A 25968-nucleotide genomic window follows, 5' to 3' on the forward strand; every position below is an offset into this window, starting at 1 on the left:
TATGTGATCATCAATATATCTTCATAATAGTCTTGATGTTTTAATATTATCCTGCTTCACATTAAAGCTCGACTATGGATACTTTAAGAACAATGTTCTTATGTTTAATGGGATCTCAAGATTAAGTCGCACTTAACATTTCATTAAATAGACTAACTATTCTAGGGACTTTATTATTTTGAAAAAACAAACATAACAAATAAATGCTTTTATTATTAATAAATAATTCGACACAAGTACCGAAAGTATTGGCCTCTAGGGATTACACCAATAAAAATTTCGTTCAATTCTTAAGGAATAACCAAATGCTCAAAGAGCAAAATGAAGATGTCATTCTAGATGTGCCAGACATTGTGAGGAACATGTTGATGATTGATGACACTCATTAGAGGAAGGATGTGCATGTTGCCTTTGAACCAGACCAAAATCTAAACAGAGGAGTTTTTCTCCATTTTGGTCTATGTTGCACCTAAGGAGGTTCCGAGCATCACCTAAAACTTGTCAGCATAAGAAGTTGTGATTTCTCAAGTCGATTTTTGACCATACTTAAGAAAAACTTATTAGGTCTATTAACTAGCAACCGACTTAATAAATCTAGGCTTTGAGAAAACTCTAATGCCAATTGTACCCGACTTAAGAATTTTTTTCTTGAATCAAATATGTTTAGTTGACCTAACAAGTTGGAATTTATTTCACGCTAAATTTTCTAAAGAGTCTTTACAAAACGGCTTTACGGAGCAAATCCAACAACATAAGGCAAAGGTGTCTTAAGAGCAAAAAAAATCTCAATAAATTAAAGAAGAAAGTACAACAAATATCATGGAATCTTAAGAAGTAGCATTCAATTTATAACTAAGTTAATTCTATGGAGCACAATAGTCACTTGTTAAAGGAACAAAATCTAGGCTGGCCTATATATATATATATATATATATATATATATATATATATATATATATATATATATATATATATATATATATATATATATATATATATATATATATATATATGAATTATTATAATATTGTATTCATACTTTGAATTAAAATACAAAAGTCAAGCTTAGTCATTTAGATGAACGGATGAAAACTAACTGCAAAAACTTTATGAACAATGTCATAAGTTGTTTTCTTAAGTTCTCTCAAAAAAATAGTATCAAAAAATTTATCTTAATAGGTAAAATTGAATAAGTCAACGCAAATAAGCATTTAGTCTTGTTGATATTTTAATTTGTTAGTCTATTTAAACATTAGTTAAATTTCTTATTTACAAATGCTAAAATAAAATAGGCTTTATGTAGGCTTTTAGGCCAAACAGGCCTTCGAAAAGGCCAGACTTAGGCCTAAAAATAAGCCTTTGATAGGCCACAGGCCAAGCTTAGGCTTTTAAATTTTTGACAGGCCAGGCTCAGGCGTAGCTCGACCCAGCCTATTTTTACCCCGACCCACAACATTGACCTAGAACATATAGCACACGTTAAATTTTGTATGTCACTCATTAAAAAGGTTTACATATATTGTGGAGAGCTGCATGGCGTACAACTTACAATTATATTGAATAAGTAATTCTACTTAAAATGAAAATTAAAACCTATGTAGCCAAATCACCAATAGCAATGCGTGAGAGAACAATTTTGGCACCACTTTGGACACATCGATCCAGTTTGTCATAAATAATATGGAAATCTCTTAAGCCACCCATATAGGGTGAAAGCACCTCTGAAAACCCCCAAAATATCCTTCGCATGTACATATCCTAACGCACCTTTTTTTACATTTTCAAGATGTTTCAGATATGCACATCCGAAATATATTTTTTCTGACGTTTTATTTTTTAAACGTTGGATTTAAAATATCAGAGGTATTTTCGCATATGCATATCCGAAACCACCTAAAACAAATATTTTGGATATGTACATGCGAGTTTTGCTCTGTGTCTATCATTTTTGTAAAAAACTTCACCATTAAACCAATCTGCTTGCATGTTGTGTCTTAGAGTAACATAACCGGTACAACATAAGCCACCAAGTCCGAATCCAACAACAACATCATTAAATCAATCCGCATTTGGTTTAAATAGATCAAAGATTTCCGCGAGTGGTTTATGGACTTAATGGGCAACCGTTTTTGTAAAATAAAATAAAATAATAACCTCAATGTTAGTTGTTAAACCCATATTTGTGAGTAAACCGTTTAAATAAAAAAGTGGAAATAAAAAGTAACCTCTCTATCTCAAATATGTCGAGCGACATGCTCAATATAGTATATCAAGAGGAAAGTGTCAGAAGGCCCTACTGGATAGCTGAGGTTCTTCCCCTCCATTGCTGCATCGAACTAGATAGCATGTGTATCTTGAACCTCATCATGAGGTACCTCAACATGCTCTAGGTGAACCTCCTCCTGAGGTACCTCAACTTGAGGTACCTTAACATGCTCTTGTACCTCCCCGTCCTGAGTAACCTCAACCTGCTCAAGGGAACGAGAGGATGACGTCTGAGACATGAGACTCCTCGGTGCAGATGTGGACACTCCAGGAGCTTCCTCCAAGAGGACTCGACCTCGTCCCCGAGTCATTCCTTGTTGTGCAACTCTCTCACACCTAGCAGAGGCTGTTTGGCTTGGCCTGCGTTGTCTTATTCGATCGCTCAAGGCCTGATTGTCAACCATTTTCCTGAAAAAATGTGACAAGTTAATAAGAGGTAAGGGAAGGATACAACTTTGAAAATAAAAAAAAAACAACTCAGGGAAGATTTCGCAAGTGTATATTCGAAACTGGTTAGAGGGGATTTCAGATACGCACTTGCAAAACCACATGGGAACAACCATTTTTGCAAAGCTTCTACTTCTTGTCCTAACTCATCCAAAATTCATTTTTTAACACCCAAACACTAACATTTAACTACTCTAACATCAACCTACACATTCTCCTTGATTCTAACAAACCTAATAACAAGTTTGAGGATGAGTTGGAATGGAGAAAACTTACACAATTTTTGGAGCTTTTAGGATAAGTTTGAATGAATAGGAAATGCTTCAATGGAACATTTGGAGCTTTTGAATCTTCAATGGAGTTTTTCAATGTCAATGTAGTATGAGTAAAAATGGGTTTTTTTTTTTTTAGTTTTGGGTGTGTTTGGAGAGAATGAAAAGAGTGGGTGGAAGTCTGTTCACATTTTTTCTATAAAAAAAGTGACTTCAGATACGCATATGCGAAGTCACATTTTTTAAAAAAAATTGTGCGTTCAGATATGCACATAGATACTAACACATCCAAATCATTTTAATTATAGCTGTCAATTGGGAAAGTGAAACTGCATTTCAATTTTCCAGTTTTCCAGAAAAGATATACATAGAGACCATATATCATGTTTGAATTTGATAATGGCTTGTCAAATTTTGTCGATTGATAAGTTGATAATTAGTATTTTTTTTTTCAAAACTTTTTTGTTAATAAGCAATTGATTATAAGATATCGCACTAGGGGTGCAACCCTTACATCGAGAATACACTAGGGGATTTTGTTACAAAGTAATGTCAATTTATACCAATCATAAAAATTAATCCTACTTGGAAATTCCTTATTACTAAACCATCTCCATGAAAAATACAAGATGTTTGATATCACCTCATCGAAGCTAAAGATACCTTTATAAAAAATGATTGTATTTCTCAAATTCCAAGTACACCAAATTAAAGCTATCCATATTTAAAACTTGATGGCTTCTCGCATTGCTTAATCATGCTTCTACTCTTTGTGCCTTTTGCGTGTGCCTGATCTTGCATAAAAAAACCAATTCATAAAGTATTTTATCTGTTACGCCCTAAATTATACTTCCTCTGTTTCATAATAAATGTTTTATTTATACTTTCTATGTCTTAAAATAAATGTCTTTTTAGAATATTAATGCAATATTTATTATTTTTTTTTCAACTACTATATTCCTATATATTAACTTTTGAAATTTCTGATAACATCTCTCAAAAATTTTAAAATTTCCGATAAAATCTACTAAAATTTTCAAATTTCCGATAAAAATCTTACTTTAAAAGAAAAAATTTGATATGTGTTTGAAATTTCCGATATCACCTTCAAATTTATTGATGAAAACTTTTAACAAAATTATATTTGTCTTTTTATACACTTTAGAGATGCTAGAGTGACCGGTCAAATACTCAAATAGTTGTCTAAGCAATTTGACACAAAATTTTTAATTATTTTTCAACATATATGCTTTTAAGAAAATTTCATTCTACACCAGTCAAATTCTTCGCTTTAATAAAATTATTGAGGTATGGCATGGAGATGAGAAAGAAATATAAGATAATTAATATGCTAATAGTCCTATTAAAAAAGAGGGTAATGCTAACATATGCCCTGTGCCTTAAGGGCACATGTTAAGAGTTAAATATGGAAAAAATTTCTTAAAAATTATGCATTATTTTCATTAAAAATAGATAATTAATGTGTTTATTACATTTTCCAATACAAATTTTCTATATTTAAATTTCTTAACATGTGCCCTTGGGGCACATGTTAGCTTTATCCTTAAAAAGAATATAAAAAAGTCAATAATAATTTATTCTGCAAACACACATAAGTGTAACACCATCTATGCATACATGATTTGGTTTTCAATACGCCAGAATTCATTATCACGATATAAAAATGTTTCACATTAATAATTACGTATTCCAAGTAAAAATGTTCTACATTAATAATTACTTTTTCCAAGTAAAATTACAATCAAAATAATAATCTGTTTCAAATCGAGCCAAACACGGTCCTACTTTTTCTATAAACCAGTTGCAAGAAGTACATACACCATAGTCCCTACCTTCTTTGTATATATCAAACCAATGAAGCTCACCTTTCCATTGAAAAGTACAGAAAAATAATGTACTACCCCAAAAATTATTTTTAAATTTGAACCCATATTTCTGACCATAGTGAAGAAGATGACTTCCTAGATCATCATCTCCAGATTTGCAATGAACAATTAAATCTGAATAATCTTCCAAAGTGTTCGTAATAGTAACATGAATTCCAACAACATTGTGCATCAATAGCATTGTTAGTGAACATAGCATGAGAAATTCTTTGGTTAAGATATACATTGCACCTTTAACTTTTTTTAAAGTGAATACTTTTCTATTATATGAATATCACAAATGTTTTTGAATTTGAAGCATATATTTATAAAAGATCTTTTTGAACGAGGAAATATTATATTTATTAATATACTATGAACGAATTAAAAATAATAATGTTTGACCATATTTATTTTATATTAATATATTAAAAAAGCATAAAATATTCAATGAATGTAGCAAAGATAAGTATAGAAATTTGTATTCTTTATTTAGATTTGACTGATATTAATTATTATTCTTTACTTTAGTTATTATTCTTCATTTGGTTTTGATTGATATTAATTATATTTTTAATTATTTACTTTATATTAATATATAGATATATATTAATTATTATTCTTTATTTAGTTTAGACCTACTAGCTTTAGATCCCCTTACTACAAGTATTTTTCCTACCATTCACAATGTTAAAATCATCCACAAGATTTGATAGTTTTGAAATCACTAGTGAGTTTTGAAATCAATAATGGAGGCTGTTTAGAAATCGAAAGTGTAAGAGTGAAGGTTGAACTTAGAGAAACATAGGAATTGCCAACATTGTGTACTATACTTGTCGACAAACACATCTATGTATTAAGGACTTGGTATGCAAGCCATGCATTATATTTATACATATACTATTACTACTCAAACCTTTAACTGGATATCCAACTATATGTTCAAACAATATTGTAACCTCAGAAAAAGTTAAGGTTTTTACAAGAATAGATAGACTTCACTTCAAGAAAAAAATTTGACTACTAAGAACCATAACATCGTGTTTTAGAGCAAAATAAACAAATATGAAATTTTTTTAGTTTTAGCTTCAAAATTGATACAATCTTTTTCTCATAAACGAAGAAAAGAAAATTAATTTACTTAGAAATTCAAAAATGTGTGTGCGCGTTCACGTGTGTTACTTACTCTTTATTTCATTTGTATTTAATTGATCAAAATTAAGATAAAATATTAGGCGTTAGATAAGTTGTGTTGGAGGAAATATGAATTCAGATGTCAAGAGGAGGGAGGAGAGAGGTTTGTATTTACCTTCCCTAAAATATGACCAATTCAAATAATTTACTTTTGAAAATCAAAGTTTCAAAATTGTCTTGCATAGGGAAAATCTTACTATAAAATGTGTATGTTTTTTGGACTGAACAAAAAGAACACTTGATTAGAAACACAAAATAGACGATACCAAATCAATCAATGTCTCGATTAATTAAAATTTTGATTTAAGTGAGATACGTAAAGCGAGTCTTTTTGATAGAGCAAACAATCTAAAATTATTGTCTTCAATGCTAATCAAGAGTAAGAAGTTTTAGAGTTTCAATCTAACAAAACCTAAAACATATTTACGAAATAGCTATCAATAAACCCTAATGTTATGTGATTATAAGACATCTTTAAATATAAACATACAATCCAAAACTATGGGGAGAGAGGGAGAGAGAGAGAGGAGAGAGAGAGAGAGAGAGAGAGAGAGAGAGAGAGAGAGAGAGGAGAGAGAGAGAGAGAGAGAGAGAGAGAGAGAGAGAGAGAGAGAGAGAGAGAGAGAGAGAGAGAGAGAGAGAGAGAGAGAGAGTGAGAGAGAGAGAGAGACCCGCCATAATCTCCTTAATCTCTTCATCAAGATCCTTGTGATCAAGCTTCTTGAGCTTATCCTGATGCTCTTTAGCTTTCTGATTTTTTGCTTGAAATTCCTTGATTTGGTCCTCCCAGACAGGGATGTTAGCAGCATAAAGGTCGAACTCCTCTTGATTCTTTGAAAAATAATTTTTTTAGAGATTCAAACTTAGTAGTAGAACCAGTGGCTTCATCCCACGTTGCTTCTTGAGATTCCATCTTTTTCTCTATTTTATTCAAAGCCTCTTTCTTGCGCAAAAGGCATGCAATAACATGTTACACGAGGAACCCAAGCTCAACAATGGCGTCTGCAACCTCTGGCGAGACATTTAAAATGTCTACCTGCTTCAACAAATCCTTGATTCCATGACAATCACTTGTATTACCTTCGAGAAATTGAATCAAGTTGAAATCAAAGACCTTTTCTCTTATTTTATGAAAGATTTGGTTAGTGGGCTCGACAGTAGGGTGACCACCAAAAGCACTCGAGGAGTTAGACGTAGAACTTGTCCTTGCGCTCATCATGGCCTTCAAATACTCAGCAGGCTTATTCTTTTTCAAGTTCTCTAACTCTTCTGGTGTAAGAGGAGTATTTGTAGCAGTCGAAGGAGCCCTAAAGTCTTTAACAGTCTCAAAAGACTGGTTAACATCAGTAGCATCATCGGATTAAGGAATTATCTCTTTGGGTTCTCCCTCGTCTTGAGGCTCTTCGTTGGCGTTAGACATATGTTTATCTTCATCTCTTTGTTCCTCTTTTCCCATATCAAGATTTTTTGGGGAGGAATCATCAGCTTTAGGTTAATCTTCATTTTTTGGAACTTCCATGTTGATGTGCTCAATATATCTGTCGTCATTGTCAATTTCAGTTGATTCAGAGTGATGAGGAGAAACAGGAATCATCAGCTTTAGATTTCTCTTCATTTTCTTTAAGGTGAACAGAAGGAGTGCTGGTGCTTATAGGGACAACGTACTTTACGTTGGAAGTTGCAATGCTAGTTAGATCACCTTGCGAAAAAGAAAAATTATATACTATTAGTTATGTACAAAGCTTGACAAATAAAAAAGTAGTTTGAAGATAAAAAGGACTGGAATTGTCACTTTCGACATGCTCAGATGTTGCAGTGGTGGGTTCAGGATCAATATCGATCACTCTTTGGACATGCAATTTCATTTGCCTGAGTTTTTTGGACTTTTGAGGAGGGGTAGAGTCAGATGTTTTTTTACTTCTTTTTCTACTTAGCAGGCTTGGATGTATCTGGCGACAAATCTTCTGAATCTACTTCGACGGGTTAGGGTTAAGGATTACCTGGTTTCCGTTTTTGGGAGTTGGAGGAGGTTTTCGACAAACATGAAAATTGACAAAGGTATAAACGCATTTCAAATTTATACATGTAAATGATAAAGGTAAAAATGAATAGTACCTTTGTTATTGTTGCTTTCATGAGATTAGTCTCTGAACGTGGGAGAAACACAAGAAAGAGGGGTTTAAATTGAGTTGCACCAAATATAATATTTTCGCAACATACAACACTAGGTTAACAAGTGAATAAAAATAAATGACACTGTTATTTTTATCTTGGTTCACTGTTAACGAAGTTACTCCAGTCCACCCGCCAAGGTGATTTTTCCTTCTCAATAAGGACTTAATCCACTATAACCAAACTGATTATAGATATCCACAATGACCGCAACCACTCTCTTGAGACTCCTGACTAACACTAGTCTCTCAAGGAATCAACCATAATAAGGTAATGACCAACCTTGCTGACAACCCCAACAAGTTCAGTTGATCCTTATCGTGAAACCACTATGACCGCAGCCACATTCTTCTCGAGGCTTCTAACTAACACTTAGTCCCCCCGAGGAGTCAATCAACCAAGTTGATTACAAGTGTGCACATGAAGATGCTTCAATAAGAAGATTACATAATTTTTAAATGCAACAACACAAAAGTGTTGAAAGCAAGATACGAACAAAAGCTCCATGCTTAAAATACAAGACTATACAAAGATTTTGAAGGTTGAGAAAACACTTAGAAGGGGGGTTGAATAAGTGATTCTTTTTAATTTGAAGGAAAGATAGATAGAACACAGTTATTTTTATCCTGGTTCACCTTCTCAATAAGGCTACCTCCAATCCACCCTCAACAAGGTGATTTACCTCTCTCAACGAGGAATTAATCCACTATATTCAGAACCTGATTACACTTGCACGACCAACTGTCGTGACTCACAATACAGTGCACGAGCCAAACTACTGGTGACTAACAATCCTGCATAAACCAACTTTTTGTGACTAACTGATTTCTAAGACTCAACTAGTCCTAGACTTCTTCAGACTTCTGACTTGATTCTTCAAAAGATTGATGGATGTGGCTATGCATACGCGCATCTTCACAGAAGTTCTAAGGATATATATTTCTTCTGTTTTAGATATTCCTGCATTCTTTTAACAACAGAAACTTCTGGTACACGTGTTAAAAAAGATTTATCTTTTGATTCCTAAGACTTGTCGAGATAATGTTCAGATCATTCAGAGTACTAGATATAGAATAAGATATGTTCTGTTCAAATTTACATAAGATTCTCCCTTTCTGATTCTTCAAAATTTCTAAAAGGTTTTAATTAAAGTTTTTGTTTCTTAATAAATCTCCCCCTTTTTATCATAATAAAAAAGTGTATGATGGTGTATGAGAATGTATGAGTTATTTTAGCCAGGTAGGACTTGTATAAGCATTAAAAGATCATGTTATCCTAGACAGAAATAGTAAAAAGAAAATATTCATTGATCAGAAAATGATAGATACACACTCAAGGTACTAAGACACAAACTCCTAGTAGTTATATTCATAATATCCTCCATGAAAGAAAAAGCGATCACAACGCTCAGCATACAGTGCTTCCCTCTTGTTCGGAAGTTCTGAAGTGCGAAGTGTATTCACTATTCCTGCAGATTCAAAACAAGCTGACATGACTCTTCCATAAGGTATGAAGAATTCTTGACCACACTTGAAAGCTATTAGAGACTCTCTCAAGTGTCCAAAGATGATCGCAGGAAGGTTTATTGGTTTATTTGATTCTAGGCGATTGATCAAGAACCTATCTCTAGCATACAAAATTTTATGGAATTTTCCTCGAGGAATGAGGTTTGAAAGAATCATCCTAAACCAGACTTGTTTGGATGAAGAGAGGTAGTAGGGGTTGTTTCTGAGACGTCGAGCCAGTCTGCCCAAATCGTTTGGAATGACAAATGCATTGGCATAGTCAAAGACAGTGAGACATGCAGCATTATTCCTAGCTGGACATCCAATTACTTCAGCAATGGATGCTTCAGAAATTGTAAGCTGAATTCCATGAATGGTGGAAGTAATACTCAGGTTATCTTCACTAACTGAAGCATTGACCCAAATTTTTTTACTAGGTTTGGAAGGACAGAACCATTCAGGAGAGAAATGTAGGTTTCCCATCCTTGTTTATGGCAGACTTTGATATAATAGTTGTCTCTTTTGGCTAACCATAAATTATGTTCTTTTATGACAGTGATGGTTGTTTGTGAGGCCATGATGGAAAGAAGGTTTTGAGTGAAAGAAAACTGACACGAATTGGATAGTTGGATGTTAGAGAATTTTGACACAGGAAGGCTTTTATAGGGAATTGATGAGGAGAGTGAAACGTTTAGCCTAGATAATCAATGCATAGATTCACATGCATTATGGAATGAAGAGAAGAAGAAAAATGTTTCAATGACCAAGAAATAGTAGCGTTATGATTAAATACATTTTAGGGATAACGTAGAAAAATTAATGCAACAGTTACCAATGACTTATTACTCATTTTGCTTTACACGCGCGACCTTTTAGATATTGAACATGTGCTGAAATTCTCAGGTTTACGTGGATCGGCAGTTTTATCTACTGAACTTCTGACTCATCTTAGAAGACAAACTTCTGAACCGAGTAGGTCAGATATTTTTAGTTGATAACTTGTAACAAGTTATACTTCAGATAGTTCAACTATAAGCACAATAGATGATTTCATTTAGGACACAAATCCATACTAATATTCTTTAGAATGAATTTGAATTTATCTTCAGAAAGTGGTTTTGTGAAAACATCAACCCATTGATGGTCTGTATCAGTAAAGTTTAAGCTTAATATCCCTTTCTGAATATAGTCCCTGATGAAATGATGCTTAATTTCTATGTGTTTAGATTTGGAGTGTAGAATAGGATTTTTAGAAAGACATATAGCAGAAGTATTATCACAGAAAATAAGAATCTTACGCTCATAGATGTGATAATCCTCTAACTGACTTTTCATCCAAAGCATTTGAGTGCTGCAGCCTGCAGCAACAACATATTCTGCTTCTGTAGTTGATAGTGCAATGGTGGCTTGCTTTTTACTATACCAGGAGATCAAATTGTTTCCTAGAAACTGACAGCTTCCAGATGTACTTTTACGTTCTATTCTATCTCCAGCAAAATCAGCATCACAACCTACTAAGTTAAACTCTTTGTATTTTCTGTAACATAGTCCAACATTAGTAGTACCTTTCAGATACCTCAGAATTCTCTTGACAGCAGTCAAGTGTGATTCTCTAGGATCTGATTGGAATCTTGCACATAAACACACACTAAACAGAATATCGGGTCTAGATGCAGTTAGGTAGAGTATTGATCCAATCGTACCTCTGTAGAGCTTCTTATCTACCTTCTTACTTACCTATTCTTTACCTAAGATGCAAGTAGGATGCATTGGGGTTTTTGCTTCTTTACTTTCTGATAACTTGAATTTCTTCAGAAGTTCTTTGACATACTTTGTTTTATGTATGTAAGTGCCTTCAAAAGTTTGGTTTATTTGAAATCCCAGAAATAAATTTAGCTCACCCATCATGCTCATTTCAAATTCTTCCTGCATAGACTTATCAAATTCTCTTCCAAGAGAGATATTAGAAGTTCCAAAAATAATATCATCCACATATATTTGATAGATTAAGATATCATTTTTGAATAATTTACGAAAGAGTGTTGTATCAACTTCCCCTCTTGTGAAACCTTTATCTAAGAGGAATGAACTAAGTCTTTCATACCAAGCTCTGGGAGCTTGTTTTAGACCATATAAAGATTTCTTTAGTTTAAAAACATGTTCAGGATATATAGAATCTTCAAATCCAGGGGGTTGATGAACATACACCTCTTCTTCGATATAACCATTTAAAAATGCACTTTTAACATCCATTTGATAGTGTTATGTTAAATTGAGCAGCATAGGCAATTAATAATATTATTGACTCTAACCTGGCGACTAGGGAAAAGTTTTCATTATAGTCAATACATTCTTGCTGACTATACCCTTGAGCTACCAGTCGTGCCTTGTTTCTGATGACTTCTCCTTGCTCATTCATTTTGTTCCTGAATACCCACTTTGTTCCAATAATGTTGAATCCTTCAGGTCTTGGAACAAGATCCTATACATCATTTCTGGTGAATTGATTTAGTTCTTATTGCATAGCAATGATCCAATTTGTATCTTGAAGAGCTTCATCTACTGAAGTTGGCTCAATCATTGACACTAATCCAAATAATGAATTCTCATTATTTCTTAGGAATGCTCTAGTTCTGATATGATCGTCTTTCTTGCTAAGAATGACATCTTATGAAGGATGTGTAGTTAGTCTTGGAAATCTTTTATGAGGATTCTCTTCAGATATTCTCATGTTCTCCATGGTGATGTGATTTCTAATGCATCTTTATCTTCTGAATCATCGGGATTTGAGAGTTGTTCTTCTGTATCTGCAAAATTTTCAATCTGCTTTGGCTTTTGATGGCCAAGCTTATCATCAAATCTGATATTGATTGATTCTTCAACAATTAAGGTTTCTGTATTATATACTTTGTAGCCTTTTGAGCGTTCAGAATATCCTAGCAAAAAACACTTTTGTGCCTTAGAATCAAACTTGTTCAGATGTTCTTTAGTGTTAAGAATAAAACAAGTACAACCAAATGGATGAAAATATGAAATGTTAGGTTTCCTATTCTTCCATAGTTCATAAGGAGTCTTTTCAAGAATAGGTCTTATGGACACTATATTTTGAATATAGCATGCATTGTTTACTGCTTCTGCCCAGAAATGCTTAGCCATATTAGCTTCATTAATCATAGTTCTGACCATTTCTTGTAATGTTCTGTTTTTACGTTCTACAACCCCATTCTGTTGAGGTGTCCTAGGGCAGGAGAAATTGTGAGAGATTCCATTTTCTTTAAAGAACTTCTCAAAGAGATGATTCTCAAATTCTCCTCCATGATCACTTCTAACCTTAATAATTTTAGACTCTTTTTCATTTTGTATTTGATAACAAAAATAAAAGAATACAGTATGTGTTTCATCTTTATGTTTTAAGAATTTTACCAATGACCACCTGCTGTAGTCATCTACAATGACCAATCCATATTTCTTACCTCTTATTGATGCAGTTTTTACTGGGCCAAATAAATCAATATGTAGAATTTCTAAAGGTCTAGAGGAAGAAACAACATTTTTAGATTTGAAAGAGGATTTTGAGAACTTTCCCTTATGACATGCTTCACAAAGAGCACCTGAGTTGAACTTTAGATTGGTGAGTCCTCTTACCAAATTCAGTTTGTTGAGTTGAGATAATCTCCTCAAGCTAACATGTCCCAATCTTCTGTGCCAAACCCATTGCTCATCATTTACAGACAAAAGACAAGTTACTTTCTGAGATTTTAGTTCAGAAAGATCAATCTTATAAATGTTATTCTTTCTCTTACCAGTAAAGAGAATTAATCCGTCTTTCTGACTAATAGCCTTGCAAGACTTTTGATTAAAGACTATATCATAACCATTATCACTCAATTGACTAATAGATAACAAATTATGAGATAATCCTTCAACTAGTAAGACATTAGTTATAGAGGGAGATTTACCATTACTAATAGTTCCTGATCCAATGATCTTTCCTTTTTGGTTCACTCCAAATCTAACGTCTCCGCCAGATTTAAGTTCCAAGCTTTGGAACTAGACCTTCTTCCCGTCATGTGGCGCGAACATCCAGAGTCCAGGTACCATGACTGGTGTTTTGACTTCACTGCTAAGGGCATCTGCAACATAGATCATTTTCTACTTAGGTACCCATATCTTTTTGGGTCCTTTGATGTTAGTGTGCCTGAAGCTTTGTTTTAGCTTAGGTCTAGCACAATAATTTTCAGAATAGGATGTATATTTGATATCATGAGTGTGACCATAGTTAAAATGTGTGTGCAGTGGTTTATATTTGATTTCCATATCATCAACCGGTTTAGGAAGATATGGTTCCTTACCCTTAGGTGTTTTATAACCAACTCCTGTTCGATTAATTCTATTTACACCATAAATCATAGAGGCTATTTTGCTTCATATTCTTTCAAAATATCAGATTTTAAAGCACTATCTGACTTAAGGGTTTTTTGTGTTTCCAGTTCCTCTATGAGTTGTATATTGTTATCTTTAAGTTCAGTATTTTCTTGTTTAAGTTTCTTTGTTTCAGCTAGCAGGTCGTTCTTTAGTCTTTTAAATCTTGCTCTTAATCTATTTTGACTTTCTAGAAGTTCTGATAAGCTTTCTTCAAGCTCTTTTCTAGTGAGTTCAGAAAATACCTCATTTGTTTCTGAATCTGAGTCATTTTCTGTGGTGGCCATGAATGCTATGTTGGCATGTTCATCTTCTGAGTTGTATTCGTCTTCAGATGATTCAGAGTCATCCCAAGTAGCCATCAGACTTTTCTTCCTTTCAAACCTTTTATTAGGCCTTTCTTTTTGCAGTTTAGGACATTCACTTTTGAAGTGTCCTGGTTCATTGCATTCATATCATACATTACCTTTTCTGCTTGACCTTCTGTATTCAGAGGATTCTCCTTTGTATTATGGTCTTCTGAATTTTCTGAACTTCCTTTGCTTGCTCTTCCGAAGTTGATTTACTCTCTTGGAGAGAAGGGACAACTCATCTTCTTCCTCTGATCCGGACTCACTTAAGCATTCTTCCTTAGCCTGCAGTGCATTAGTTTCCAATTTTTTAACAGATTTAAAAGCTATAGTTTTACCTTTCTTTTGAGGCTCATTTGCGTTGAGCTCAATCTCATTGCCTTCATGAGTCATTTTGAGTGACTCAAATATATCATGTGTCGTATCTCTGTTGGCGATTTTCTCATATTCTGCATGTGAGATAGCACTTAGCAAGATAGTTCTGGCTTTATGATGACTTTTGAATTCTTTCTTTTGTTTATCTGTCATGTTCTTCCTTGCTATCTTTGCACATGCATCTTCAGGATGATTGTAGCCATCTACCATAATATCCCATAGGTCAGGATCTTGTCCTAGAAAAAACTTTCTATCCTATCTTTCCAATATTCAAAATTTTCTCCATCAAACACAGGGGGTTTTGTGTAACCATTTTTGTTTAAATCATTTGCCATAGTGTTTTCCTTCTGAATCTTTCTCTGACACGGTTAAGTGTTTGCACCCAGAACCAAGCGTTCTGATGCCAATTGAAGGTTGAGAAAACACTTAGAAGGGGGGTTTGAATAAGTGATTCTTTTTAATTTGAAGGAAAGATAGACATAACACATTTATTTTTATCCTGGTTCACCTTTTCAATAAGGCTACCTCCAGTCCACCCTCAACAAGTTAATTTGCCTCTCTCAACGAGAACTTAATCCACTATAATTAGAACCTGATTACACTTGCACGACCAACTATCGTGACTCACAATACAGTGCACAAGCCAAACTTCCGGTGACTAACAATCATGCACAAATCAACTGTTTGTGACTAACTGACTTCTAAGACTCAAATAGTCCTAGACTTATTGAGACTTCTGACCCAACTGGTCTCTCAAGGACTCAGTTACTACGTTACTTCTGATAACAGTGTATAGTGTTGCTTCTAAAAAGATGTAATCACCATTATGATATTTCACTAAGTTTAAGTACAAAGTTATGAACTTAGAGTATGAATATGAGAGTTTTGCTTCAGAGAGTTTTTCTTCACACTTGATGATTTTTCAGAGTAATAATGTTCTCGTGTGTGATTGTTATTCTTTGATTCAAGAAATCATGAATATATAGCTTCAAGATATTTTCCCGTTAACTTCAACTCTTGTACGCAGCATTAAATGGTTTGCGTGTTATCTTAGCTTTTGTTTTCTCCCAGGATTTGCATGTGGATAGCTTCTTCAATAAACCTTGGGAATTGCACTTTTGGAGTGTTGCAGCCGTTTTACTAATAATTATGTCTTTAACGGTATTATTTTGAATCAATCTTCGTGATCTTCTGTTTAGCCTTGCATTTCAGCATCTGTTATAGATGTGTTCGCTGCGGTTTGGTGCAGTATCAGAAGTTGCCTTAAGACTTGAGTATCTCTTGCATTTATTCAGCTTTGCATATTTTCCAAGTTCTGATTGTGCTGGTACTGTTACATCTTTTGAAATCAGAAATATATATTAGAGTACCATGTTTGCTTATACAACATTTATTTCTTGTTATCATCAAAACACTAAAATATGATTAGAACCAAACTATGTTCTAACAGATTTCTCTAACAGAGTTTGTGAAGCGCTTTGGTGTAGTTTTGTCGAAATGATTCGTTGATTTCAAATTCTTGCAATTACTTCCTTTATATAGAAGGATAAATCCATTGGAAGGTAGAATAAGAAATACAAATTATAACTTTAAAGTTCCCAACGGTCATGGTGGGAATGGTAAATAACAATTACAGGTTGGACTGTCCTTACTCCATCCTATAAAAGTAGAGGTCACAGTTTACGTTAGTACTTTTATACTCACCATCACACGTAAGTCGTCCCTGATTTTATAAGTCTTCATAGACTTCTAATTTTATGTTGATTGAATCATGTTGTAGATGATCAGAACTTGAGTCTTTAGGATCTAACTCTTTGAGTCTTCAGAACCTGTTCAGCAGAACCTTGTCTTTAGAGTCTTTAGCACTAGGTCTTTAAAGGAGATGTCTTTAGATCTTTAGAACTTGTTCAACAGAACCTCGTCTTCAGCATCTTTAGAACATGAGACACAAAAGAAAAGCTTTAGAGGTCTCCAAAGCTTCCTTGCAAAGTCAAGATCAGAAGCTCTTGTACTAACATTCCTTAGAACCGTTGTAGAAGTAGCATTCCAGAATCTTGACTTCCATTGTAACATAGCACTAGTTTTCTTCCATAGTGTTGAGTTCTGAACATGATGAAGTCACACGCCTTCTTACCAGATTCCTCACTCTAGAAAGAAACTGTTAGTGTATATAATTATTCTTTAAGATAACATATAAAGTTATCATCAAAACTTAAGGCCAGATGCATAACCAATCTTGTTCTTACAATCTTCCCCTTTTGATGATGACAAAACCATGTATTTTGATAGGACAATTTATACCGGGTAATCTCCATAAAACTCAAATTCATAAAAGCTAACTAGCTCCCCTTGAATTCGTTAATACTTTAAAATTCATTTAGGCTTGTTTAGAGTCTCCCCCTAAGCCCAAGACTCACAAAATAAATTTTGAAGTACATAATGAAATATAGAGAAGGAATACTTCTCCATTGACGTCTCATTAGAGTCTGACTAGAGTTGTCTGATTTTCATCTCGGAACATGGAGTACTATCAAAACACTATGAGTATCAATACTGTTTTAGAAATTTTCTTGATGCTTCACATCAAACATCAGAACTTTAACACTAGTTCCCAAAAGCTTAATCACACACCAGAAGGTGCCGAGCATCATGTCATCAGAAGGTTCAACACCTGAATTAATTCTTGGCAGACCATGTCTTCTGACCGTGTCTTGGACCATGAATATGTCTTCTAACCATATCTTAGAACACGTCTTAAAATAATTCTTTTGACTATCTCTTAGAACACGTCTTTAGACCATGTCTTTTAAAACATGTCTTCTTACCATGTCTTTAGAAGGTTCAGAACTTCTGAATATGTACCAGACAAAGAGAAGACTTACTACACTTCCAGAAAGTTCTCAACTTGTGAAGTATCAGAGTCTGATCCTTCAGAACCTTAGTTACAACAACTTTTATATAGTCCAAGACTTATGAACAACTTTGTAAAACGAACAAATGTTTCTAGATCACACGTTTAACATTCTTTCAGATGGTTTACAACTTCTGAACAAAATTCTTAGTCATAGATTACCCTTGACTTGTTTCTAGACAATTTTCCAACTTGGGAAGCAATAGAGTCAAAACATCATACTTTCAGAAAGTTCATAACTTATGAACAATAGGTGTTATGACCACATGATTACCTTACTTTAAGATAGTCCACGACATATGAACATTGAAAGGTATCTGAGCTTGATTTAACCATATTTTTAGAAAGTTCACAACTTCTAAAATATATGTTGCATCAGAGCACACATGCATTGAATAAGAGTGAGCTTGTGGAATATCAGAGCTTAGTTTAACAACTTCTTTTCTTAGAAGGCTTATAACTTCTGAACACATCATAGTGTCAGATAGAAATAACTTCTTTGAAAAAATGTATAATATCATAGTTCAAAGCTTGTTTGAAAAAGATTCATTTTAGAAAGTTCACAACTTCTAACACACGAAATATTTTCAATCAGATGCTTTAGCTCATCAGAGCATCTTCCATGCATCTTGATCCTGATCATGTCTGCGGACGCCAACTTCTTGATCTCGTCTTACGACGCCAATTCCTTGGATTATCTGATGCCAGATGGTCTTATACCAAATGATGATCTTCTGATAGTTTAGCCAGATAACTTGTCTATGAAAACCAGTGAACTTTTGTAAAGTTATTGAATAAAACATCAAACAATGGTTAGTAGCAAAAGGATTTTATATTATGTTTGGCATGTTTTAACTTTGAGCATGAGATTAGATATCATCAAAATCATACTTTTCCTCCCCCTTTGTCATTATAAAAAAAACTTTTAATAGACAAAGTAAGTATTTTTTATTGAAAAATAGAGGATAAAGATACAAATGTTGTATAGTTTAACATTATAATTTAATTTGATAGGTGCACAAATAGCTTTATATGTTTGGGATTGTTTTTGGAAATAATTATTGGTGATATTTAGCATATTTGTTCCAAAGCACATAATGAAAGCTTCAGGGCCGACCCTTTCCCGGCGCAACAAGCCCAATAGCGCTGGGCCTCATAATTTGAGGGCCCCAATATTTATAATTATTATATTTTACTTAACTTAATTATTATATAAAACTTAATTTTGAAACAATTTTCAATACTCTCTTTCTTCTCCAAACGGTTCTTCATCTATCTTCCAACACAAATCGTTGTGACTCAAAATTTCACCGTCAAAAATCGAAACAAAACGGTGACAAAACGAAACAAGATACCTCTACATAACGGCGACGAAATGAAACCACACACCATATAACGGCGACGAAACAAAACCAGAGATACCACTCAATACTCATATCGGCGACGACGACGACGAAACAAAACTGAACAAAAGAGATATAGATTATTGGAAGCGACAGCGGCAGCAATACGGTTTAATCGGTAAATTTCTTCAAATGATGTTATTTTTCTTAACAATCTGTTTGTTATTTTGCTTTTTGAGTGGGACTGTGTTGAAATTGAAATTGAAATTGAAATCAATGGTTTCTAAAGTTATACTTATAGTTTTTGTTACTGTGTGAGACTTTGTTCTTTACAATTAAAGGTTTCTAAGCTTGTAATTTTGGGACTGTGTTGAAAACTTGAAATTGAAATCAGTTCCTTTTTTTAGTTTTTATTGAAATGAAATTTGTTTATGTTTCTGTGTCATTCTGTGATAGAGTGATGGTTTATTTCAATAGGATAAATAATATTAAAACAATATGAATAGGATTGGATTTTATTGAAATGAAATTTGTTTAGTTTTTATTGAAATGAAATTTTTTTAGTTTTTAATTATATAATAGGATTGGATTGTACATCGGTTGTTCCTTAAAACAATATGTTTTTCTATATAAGACATGGGCATAAATGAGAAAGAAAATATGCATCATGTTTTTGTCTATATAATATATAATATGTTTGTGTCTATATAATATATAATATATTCACAAAAATAGAATTTATGTTGGAACATTAATATTTATATTAATTTTTATTTTTATTGTAGGAACACAATTTAACAACGGGACTACAAATAGATCGCTTGCAAGTAAAAACAGTGGAGTTGCTCATTAGCCGACACATTAAACTTAGTGCGATATTCCAGGTTTTTTCTTACTATGCCTCCTAAGATGCCGCCTAAGAATAGAAAATATGAATGTGGAAATGATAAGCGTAAGAAAAAGAAAAAAATTGAAGAGTTAATTCAATCTCAAGTAGGAGCACTTGATAAATTTTTAATAAAGGAATCACAAGTTCTAAATGAAAGTCATTCTGTTGATCATATTGATACTGAAATTCCTGATAATGTGTCCATTGAAAATGATAATGTTGATAGTGTTCCCATTGAAAATGATAATGTTGATAGTGTTCCCATTGAAAATGATAATGATGATAATGTTGATTATGATATATTTGATCCAAGAAATTGGGACCGTCTTCAACCTAAACTGATTGATTTATTAGTTGCGAAAGGTCCTAAAAGAGATAATTCCATTGTGAAGGGTCCTAGAGATAATTGGAATAGACGCTTTACGGCTAATTTGTATACTAGAGCTTTAGCAAATGGAGAGAAGTGTGATAGAGATTGGCTTGTCTATTCGAAAGAGCTTGATAGAGTATTTTGTTTCTGTTGTAAAGTTTTAAAAAATGGGATTGGTAGGGGACAATTAGCAAATGAGGGTTATAATGATTAGTCACATGTTGGTGCAAGAATTAAAGAGCATGAGTTAGGCATGGAACATGTTAAAAATATGACTACTTGGTATGAGTATCGTCAAAGGCTGCAGAAATTCCAAACTATTGATAAAACGACTCAAAGAATAATTGAGAAAGAAAAGGATCATTGGAAAAATGTTTTAAAAAGAGTTATTTCAATAGTGAAAATTCTTGCAAAACATAATTTGGCCTTCCGTGGTTGTAAGGAAAAATTGTACGAAGATAACAATGGTAATTTTTTGGGTTTGATTGAAATGTTAGCTGAATTTGACCCAATTATCCAAGAACATGTTAGACGTGTTACAACTCAAGAAGTTCACGTTCATTATCTTGGGCATAAAATACAAAATGAGTTGATTTCATTGCTTGGTTCTGCAATTAAATTTGAAATCATTAGAAAAATTAAACAAGCAAAGTATTTCTCAGTGATACTTGATTGTACTCCAGATGTTAGTCACAAAGAGCAAATGTCTTTGATAATAAGATATGTGGACGTATCTTCAACTTCTGTTAGCATTGAGGAATCATTTTTAGGATTTTTGAATGTGAATGATACAACTGGTCAAGGGCTTTTTGATGTATTACAAAATGAATTGAAAGAACTTGGTCTCGACGTATTTGATGTGAGAGGACAAGGTTATGATAATGGGTTAAATATGAAAGGAAAACATCAAGGTGTACAAAAGAGATTTTTAGACATAAATCCGAGAGCCTTTTATACTCCTTGTGGTTGTCATAGTCTTAATTTGGCATTGTGTGATATGGCTAACTCGTGTAATAAAGCTAGAAGTTTTTTTAGAGTTGTTCAACGCATTTATACAATTTTTGCCAATTCTACAAAGAGATGGCAAATATTGAAAGATAATGTAAAAGGGTTGACTCCAAAATCATTGTCATCCACTCGTTAGGTGAGTCGTGTAGAAAGTGTCAAAGCTATAAGAACTCAAATGTCAGATTTTACGGAAGCTTTACTTGAAGTGTCAGAAAATGATCTCGATCCTAAAATACAAAATGAAGCTAAATCCTTAGCAACAAATGAGCTTGGTGATTTTGAGTTTTTTATGGCTATAATTATTTGGTTTGAAATATTATCTGCAATTAATTCTGTTAGCAAGCTTTTACAGGAAAAGGATATGATTATTGATGTTTCTATGGAAAAAATAAAGGAGTTGATTTCATTTTTTGAAGGATATAGAGAAACTGGATTTTATAAGGCACTAGTTAATGCTAAGGAAATTGCGATTGAATTGAATATCTCTCCAACATTTCCTCAAAGGCGTATAATTAAAAGAAAAAGACATTTTGATGAGAATTTGAATACCCCAATACTCGAGCTATCTGAAGAGGAATCTTTTAGGGTTAATTATTTTCTTTACCTTGTTAATCAAGCTATTGTTTCTCTTAATAAAAGATTTGAGCAATATCAAGAGTATGAAAGTATTTTTGGTTTCTTATTTACTTCTCACAAGTTACAATCATTAGATGATGCAACTTTGAAGTCTTGTTGTAGTAACTTTGAACGAGTATTGAAACATAATGAACAATCTGATATCGATGGGAATGATCTTTTTGGGGAGTTAGAGTTACTAAGAGAAATGTTGCCTGAAGAAATCATGAAACCTACAGATATATTATTATTTTCGAAAGGCTCAGACTGTTTTCCTTATACAGTTATTGCATATAGAATTTTGTTGACTATTCCTGTGACAGTTGCTTCTGCAGAAAGAAGTTTTTCAAAATTGAAGTTGTTAAAGACTTACTTGCGGTCTACCATGTCACAAGAAAGACTTAATGGATTGGCATTGATAGCAGTTGAAAATGATTTTTTGGAGACACTGAAATATGAAGAATTGCTTGATGAATTTGCTTCAAAAAGTGTTCGAAGGAAGGCTCTTTTTAAGTAGTTAAAAACATTAAGTGGTATGAAATGTTATTTATAGTTTAAACAATACTTAAATTTTTTGGTATTTTATTTGGTTAATATAAAGTTGAATTTTTTATGCATCATTTTTAATTATTAAAAGTACATTTTTTATTTAGGCCCATTTTTTATTTTAGAACCGGGTCTCCGGATTGATTGGGCCGGCCCTGTCTTCGATAACAAGAGGATGAGATTGATATGTAAGACAGGTTGTTCATAGGAGGTTTACTGTGCAAATATACCACAAGAAGAGACTTGGCAATTGAGAAAAATAGTTGACAAGCATAAATGTAGTAGAGATTATAAAGCGAAGCTCCTTAATTCGAAGTGGTTCGCCAAGAAGATACAAACTAATGTAAAAGAAAACGCAAGTCTGAAGTTAACCAATATAATGAAGAAGACTCATCAAAAGTGGAATGTTGGTATAAATAAAATACTTGCATATAGAGACTAAATGTTATCCCTTGTAACTTATATACTAGTTTAGGTGACTGAATATTGATTTCAACATGTTATACAGACGTGCAGGTGAACATGATTATGAGGTTAGACATATATCATACAATGGAGAAAAGTATACAATTAGTCTGTCACGAAATGAATGCTCTTGTAGAAGATGGACGCTGACAAGATTGCCTTGTTGTCATGTTATTTCATGCATGAAGGATCAACAATTAGAAATTGATGCTTTTGTGCCTTGACTGTTATAAAAAAGAGTGATATGAGGCTTGTTATGGTGGTATTGTATCCAGACAAGGGGAAAAATTTGTGTACCAAAATAAAGATTGTTGATCAGCAGGCACCGCCCATTAAAAGACAACCTAGTAAGCCCGAGAAAAAGAGGAAAGGTTGGAGAGAATGTAAAAGATGATTCCCAACGGAAGATGGTAAGATTTGGAATTAAATATAGTAAGTCCATAAGAATGGTCACAACAAAGCTACATGCAAGCTACCAATGCCACACGCAGACCCAAATCAATCAGGACTAGTAGACTCTGCACCTTCAACTCAAGCACCAAAAGTTGCCTGAAATCAATCAAGACCAGCTGACTCTGCACCTTTAACTCAAGTTGCACAAGCAGCACTAGTTGAATCTAGAAATACAAGTCAGGCAACACCAAAACAAGCACCCCGAACCCAACCTCTTCCTAAGAAGAAGAAAAAGACTTCAAAAGGGACCAAAAATAGTTTTAAGTCAACCATAACCATGTTAATCATTTATGTTGCAAGTGCTAATTGTAGTAGTGTCTTTGAACATCTTATGTAATGCCATTTTAATGCAGTGATATCACTTGTGTGTGTTTGGTGTAATAATCACATTTAGTTTGACACCTTATTGTGTTTATTTTTATGTAAAAATCTTGGTTTAACATTCTAATTTAATGCCATAACTATTATATGCATTTCTTGTTTAATGAAATTTTCATATGCAACTTTGATATATCATTCCTGAAATTCTGATATTAAAACCAAAACATGAATGTTTGATATGAAATTCTAGTCTATTTGATAACAGATGTTGAAAAAAAATTTAAATAACCAACTATTAAAAAAGATACAAAAAAACCAAGTTTTCAGTTCATTTACCAAAGAGTCTAGGTTTGGGACACCGCATAGGTGTAAGCGCCATATCATTTGGCGCATTAGTTTCCTATATGTCAAACCATTTGGCGCAAACATTAGCAAATTAGGGCAACTTTTTTTTAGCCAATTCATTTGGCGCATTAGAGCATCATGCAGCACATAGGCGCCATTTGGTATGGCTCCTATGTGTTGGGGTATTTTAAACTAAAAAAAATCCGTTTTGTGTTTTTTCGCGCAAAGTTTTTGATTCCGGTCTTTTATTTTCATAAAAACATCCGATAAACCGATTTCGTAAAATTCTTATTAACCCTAAATAATGTTTGCGTTGTCGAGTTCGGTTTTTTAATAAAGCACACTTTATTGATGAATGACTAAAGAAAGGTTACAAGAGGTGGTAAACGAAATTGATACATTGTCGTAAAAATAAATTACAAAGTAGATTAAACTTGCAACGAGGTCGAATCACGACTAGGACATTTATTTTTATTGTGCCTCACTTGACGATAAATGCTGCATTTTCTTTCCATTTTGTCGTGGACGTCCATTTCGGTTCTAATCCGCGTACTATTGGGCGACCCTTTTTCTTTCGCCGCACTGCGTCATTATGCCAAACTACCTCCCCATCATACTCAGGCCAGTAATCCTCCTTGGCTACCACTAGAAACGCAACACTGTAAACTCGGAGCAATGTCTGAGCCTTGTAAATTGGAGACAGTAGTGATATTGCGTCGCGGTGCGCAAATGCACATGCCGCTATGACATGTGAGCAAGGCATACGGAAAGCTTGAAACTTTCCACAGTCGCACCAATGGTCTTCTAGCATAACCCGATATTGTTGTCTTGGCAAACCCTCATTGTGGTCAATTGTTTCGCGAACACTGAAGGTGCGGTTGAATCGATCGAAAGCAGTTACTTGATTAGTGTTTGCTTTTGCCGATTGCTCTTGCATAAATATCATGCAACTATCACTAAACAATTGACCTGATTCTCTAACATCACTCCACTTCTTGCCTCTCGTTGAGAATAGCGAAGCCATCCTAAAGTAGGTAGCCTCCACTAGTGTAGTGATAGGAAGGTTACGAATGCCTTTGAAAACTCCATTCATGGATTCTACCAGATTTGTCGTCATGTGGCCCCATCGCACGCCGTTGTCATAAGCCCTTGTCCATTTCTCCCTGGAAAGGTTATCTATCCAAGTTCCGGCATCTGGATTTGGCAGTATAATCTCACTCCGATAATGCTGGAATGTAGGTTGAGTTAATGCATAACCAGCATTGACCAGGGCCTTCCTGAGCTACCTATCCTTGATCTCCCGCATGAAGTTCTGGGCAATATGGCGAATACAATACACATGAGTTGATGGTGGATCATGCCATCCGTTTGCTAGATTGTTATAAGCACTCTCAATGGAAGCGTGCCTATCAGAGATTAAACAGAGGTTAGGCTGAGGAGCAACATATTCTTGGAGATTCCTTAGAAAGAAACTCCAAGCCTCAGCAGTTTCACCTTCAACTATTGCGAATGCCACTGGAAATATATTGTTGTTTCCGTCCTGTGCAACCGCCATCAGCATGGTCCCTTGTATTTGCCGTATAACCATGTTCCATCGATTTAAAGTATGGGTTTACAATATGCAAACCCTCGTATGAAAGGTTTGAACGCCCAGAAAAGACAATGGAATATTCCGTTTCCTTGGACACGGGTTCCATCTAGGGCATGTGCGGGCAGTGTCTCTAGAATAGAAACAGTGTCAAGTGCGTAAGTTTGTAGTGTAGTAAGGTAGCGGGGAAGATTTTTGTATGACTCCTCCCAATTACCGTAGACTA

At 33.8% G+C, this 25968-nt stretch overlaps 1 protein-coding gene and 1 pseudogene across 1 annotated transcript; both read left to right on the forward strand.

Annotated features, from left to right (window-relative positions):
• The first annotated feature begins 20039 nt into the window (after window positions 1-20039).
• Window positions 20040-21545, forward strand: LOC131658430 (uncharacterized; annotated as a pseudogene).
• A 39-nt stretch (window positions 21546-21584) lies between these two features.
• On the forward strand, window positions 21585-22541 carry LOC131658431 (uncharacterized). Its single transcript, XM_058927725.1, has one exon. It carries the CDS (start codon window positions 21585-21587, stop codon window positions 22539-22541), a length of 957 nt encoding a protein of 318 aa, XP_058783708.1.
• The last annotated feature ends 3427 nt before the right edge of the window (window positions 22542-25968 follow it).

Source organism: Vicia villosa, linkage group LG3, assembly GCF_029867415.1.
Source record: "Vicia villosa cultivar HV-30 ecotype Madison, WI linkage group LG3, Vvil1.0, whole genome shotgun sequence".
NCBI lineage: Eukaryota > Viridiplantae > Streptophyta > Magnoliopsida > Fabales > Fabaceae > Vicia > Vicia villosa.